General features: G+C 43.7%; 1 protein-coding gene across 1 annotated transcript in view; it reads right to left on the minus strand.

Moving 5' to 3' along the window:
* Window positions 1-261: 261 nt before the first annotated feature.
* reck (reversion-inducing-cysteine-rich protein with kazal motifs) overlaps window positions 262-3,929 on the minus strand; it is a 56,085-nt gene continuing 52,417 nt past the window's right edge. Inside the window, exons 18-21 of the mRNA XM_014010468.1 lie at window positions 3,619-3,829; window positions 3,469-3,542; window positions 2,263-2,418; window positions 262-832 (exon numbers count right to left, since the gene is read on the minus strand). Of these exons, the coding sequence (XP_013865922.1) occupies window positions 614-832; window positions 2,263-2,418; window positions 3,469-3,542; window positions 3,619-3,829 (660 nt within the window). The 3' untranslated portion in view covers window positions 262-613. The remainder of the gene's footprint in view (window positions 833-2,262; window positions 2,419-3,468; window positions 3,543-3,618; window positions 3,830-3,929) is intronic.

The raw sequence follows: 3,929 nt of genomic DNA on the forward strand, positions 1-3,929 counted from the left end.
ACACACACACACACACACACACACACATGCACACAAACACACACGAGGTGCTCTGTTCATGTACCCAGAGTTTAATCAGACTTCATCTTAATGTCTGAGAACACACACCGGTCCATTTACTGAGCGTGTTTAGGTGTGTGTGTGTGTGTGTGTCTGTGTGCAGCCTGGAAGATTGTCGTCTCAGATGTCTGATTGAACACACACACACACAGGTGCATAAACACACACATCCACTCACTCAGGAGGCGGCGAGTCATCCGGTTTACATTCCCTCGTAGCAGCTGCTGAGACTGCTGGATTAATACTGCAGGTAGATCAAACACACACACACACACACACACACACACACACACACACACACACACACACACACACACACACACTTCAGTGGAGGGAAGCCCAGCAAGTACCCCACCACTGAATAATACTTCTTCTACAAAAGCTTTTCCACAATAACAGCTTGATTGTTTGAAACGCAGGTGAGTCAACAGGAATGATTGTCATCATGGCCGCCTGCCCCGGCTGTCCCCCCAACCCACACCTCCACCTTCCCAGGGTGGGGCAGTGGGACACTTTGGATCAGAGTTACTGAGGCAGACTTTCAGGCAGGCACTTAAAGCTGGCGAGGACCCAGAGCAGCTGAAACCAGGAGAACGAGGAGGAGGCACAGGCCGGGGGGGCGGGGCGCAGGCCGCGAGCCCCCCGAGAGGACGGAGGAGGTCCTGATCTCCGAGCTGAGGAAGGTGGACAGGGGGACGTGGGACACCAGAGTGGGACTGGCGTAGTTAATGAGGGAGTCGATCTTCTCAGCCTCCTTGCTGCAGGCTTGGATCTGGAACACAGGAAGGATTGGAGAGTCAGAGATTTGAACTCTTTATCTTCAGACTYGTGTTTAAGACGAGTCCCAAGTGATGAGCTTTGACAACAAACAGAATATAAAGATATCTACGCAGCACTGGCAGAAAYGGAATTCAACTGTTCTGTACTCCTACAGACTCAAAATACACAACATGTGTTTAATAGCTGAAAAAGTAAATTCAGCACATGTCCACTGAAGCTAAACATCACCTGTACTCTTTTTCCTGGAATCTGCTGATGTTTCCCTCCTTGGCATTGTGTTAACACACCTGCATGCTCCAGAGCAGCAAACGGACTAAACCGCTGCTTCTATAGAGGTGATTCCACTGAAGATGATAAGTTAATGCAGATCAGCAGCTTTGGCTGACACCACAGTKGTTGTTGGGTTTATTTTCAGCTGCCCCCTTCTTTAGGAGTCATCACAGAAAGTAAACTCACACGAAACACTTGGAATTTGTTCTACATAAGCTCCTCCTGATGTAAGCTGGGCTCGAGCCTGCAGCCTCAGGATTAGGAGATGAAACACTGAGCTCCAGCAGACCCCCCGGACCTGGCTGATGCTGAACCTCTTAAATCCTGTGGAAGCAGCATGGCTGGACATGGTGGAGTGTTGTGTGWTTTTTACTTGAGGTTAAAYTTAGATAATTTAAGAACACAGTAAAGATGAAATTGATAATATTATGTGTTGATGTGAAAACATCGTACAAGATAACAGGATGGACTTTCTTTTTACCATGACTGAACATGGACAGAACACAAAGGCAAATCAATGGTTTTCATCTTGATGTACTGTTGTCCTAAAATGATTTAAAAGAAATTATATATTTTCTAGGTATATAGTTCAATTCTATACCACTATGTTACCTTTAGTTGTWTATATMAAAGATAAATCGGAYTTWGYATCACAGTCTATCCAAACACCCTGAAATTGGGCTCTGTCTCTTTAAGAACCTCCTACCATTTCCAACACTCCCACTTCAGCACGTCTTCACAACAATGTTTCGGGGGAGGGGTGCTCTGTGGGGCAGGAGTTCACCTGAAGACTGAGCTCCAGGGAGGAGCTTTGTACAAATAGGCGGAGCTTTGTACAAATAGGTGGAGCTTTGTACAAATAGGTGGAGCTTTGTACCAGCAAGCACTTAGGCAGCTCCACATGGCTACAGGAGATTCAAGCATTTCTCAAAAATCCATGAATGAGTCAAAGCAACATGTGTTTTTGATGAGAGAATGACATTAGAACACGATATAAAGCTAAAAAGCATGGTTTTGCATAACACCCCCCCCCCCTTTAATAATAAACATATTTCAATAAAATGTTCAGCTGTGTAAATGTAGCAAAATGTCTCGGAGGTTRTAATAATGAGGAGCCTTTTCTGTTTAGGCTTTTGAGATCATACATGTTACCTGCAGTGGGGTTGGCTGGTGGTCCACTGGGGCGATGAGGACTACCAGCTGGTGGTCGATACTCAGGTAACCGAAGATGTCACACTGTGGCACAGAGACATACAGCCGCAGAGTCTGAAGGACGTCAAGGACGGTCACCGGGTGGTTCTTATTCAGCTGCAGGAGGAAGACCACAGACTGACCTGATGACTGAGCTCCACGTCTCTTTATAAACTCTCGTAATATTGTTTTGTAAAGAATCAATGTGCAAAATAATTTACTGCAACAAAATCAGCATTTTAATCATTTTGAAAAAGAATAATTTGTATTTTTGTAAAGGTGTATTTTTAAATCCTCCTCAAACTCTTTATTTCTGCTTGTTAGTTCTGATTGAAACAGACTACACTCACACTGAAGGTCTCAATGCTAAATTCTGATGTTTTGTTTAGATCCAATACTTTTTGCATGGTTTAACATCAGAAATTTAACCGTGACCCCATCAGACTGCAGTCTACGATTGGACTTCTGTTCTGTAGCTGAAGACGAGCACAGTTCAAACCTTTAAACTGCATGAAGCTGGTACTGATAACATCAACAACTGGATCCATCTGTATACCCCTACCTGAATGATATCAAGGTTGGATGAAATGTGGCAAGACTGTTCAGACTGATCTCTTCCAAAAACATCAAGTTCAATTTATTTCGTTCATAAAAACAAAATCTAGATACAGCAAAAATAAAAATAAAAAGTAAATCATGTCGTGAATGAAAAGGGTGCAGCGTGAGGAAAAAATCTCATCATATTTGCCACTTATTTAAAAAAAGAGAAACAAATTTAAGCTTCAATGATCTCCAACTTTACAAAAAATAAAACAAAAAAAGCATCAGATAAGTTTATTTCCATTAAATGGAAATAATTATACAAATTATGAAATAATTAATAACAACAACAACAATTATTATTATATACACATGTATTTTGTTGCTGTATTTTTGTCTTCTGCATTTTTGCAGGTTGTGCAGACAGATGTCGGGTGTATTGTCTTTGTTTGTGTCTGTGTTTTYTTGGTGTWTATCTCACATATCTTCAATTCTCTTTTTCAWTCTTTCCCATTACATTTCTCCTTTKTCTTTTTCTTATTCTCTAGATKTCCTTCTTAAAAYAAAAGCAGAAGTTCTGACTTTAAATCAAACCGAGGAATTAACTAAATTAGACTCTTTTCCTACCTTAGAGAAAGTGTTCATCAGCTTCTGGCTCCAGAGGATCTGCAGCATGCTGCCACAGACGGGACAACAGGCTCCTGCAAACAGGTCAGAGGTCACTCTAAGTTCCCTTCCTGACTGCTCCTGACCACTGTGTGGGGCCGATCCACTCACCAGGCGGGACGATGGGTTGGCAGCCAGGGGTCGTTATCGGGGGACAGGAAACCAAGCTGCACGCTGAATCGCGGGCCACGCCGGACACGGCCCCCACAGTGTGGCAGGGACCCTCGTAGTCAACAGCCACGCGGTCGGAGAAGGCGTGGCACATTGTGTCGTAGGTCTCACCGTTATGAGCACAAACTTTCTGGGGCYTCCTGCAGGCTTCCTGCAGATATCAGGGAGTTTCAATAAAATCTGTGCAGACAGACAGACACGGACTGGGGCAAAAGCATTTTCGCTTTTTTGTCAGTGGACAATACCCCCCC

This window comes from Austrofundulus limnaeus, unplaced genomic scaffold (assembly GCF_001266775.1).
Source record: "Austrofundulus limnaeus strain Quisiro unplaced genomic scaffold, Austrofundulus_limnaeus-1.0 Scaffold69, whole genome shotgun sequence".
Taxonomy (NCBI): domain Eukaryota; kingdom Metazoa; phylum Chordata; class Actinopteri; order Cyprinodontiformes; family Rivulidae; genus Austrofundulus; species Austrofundulus limnaeus.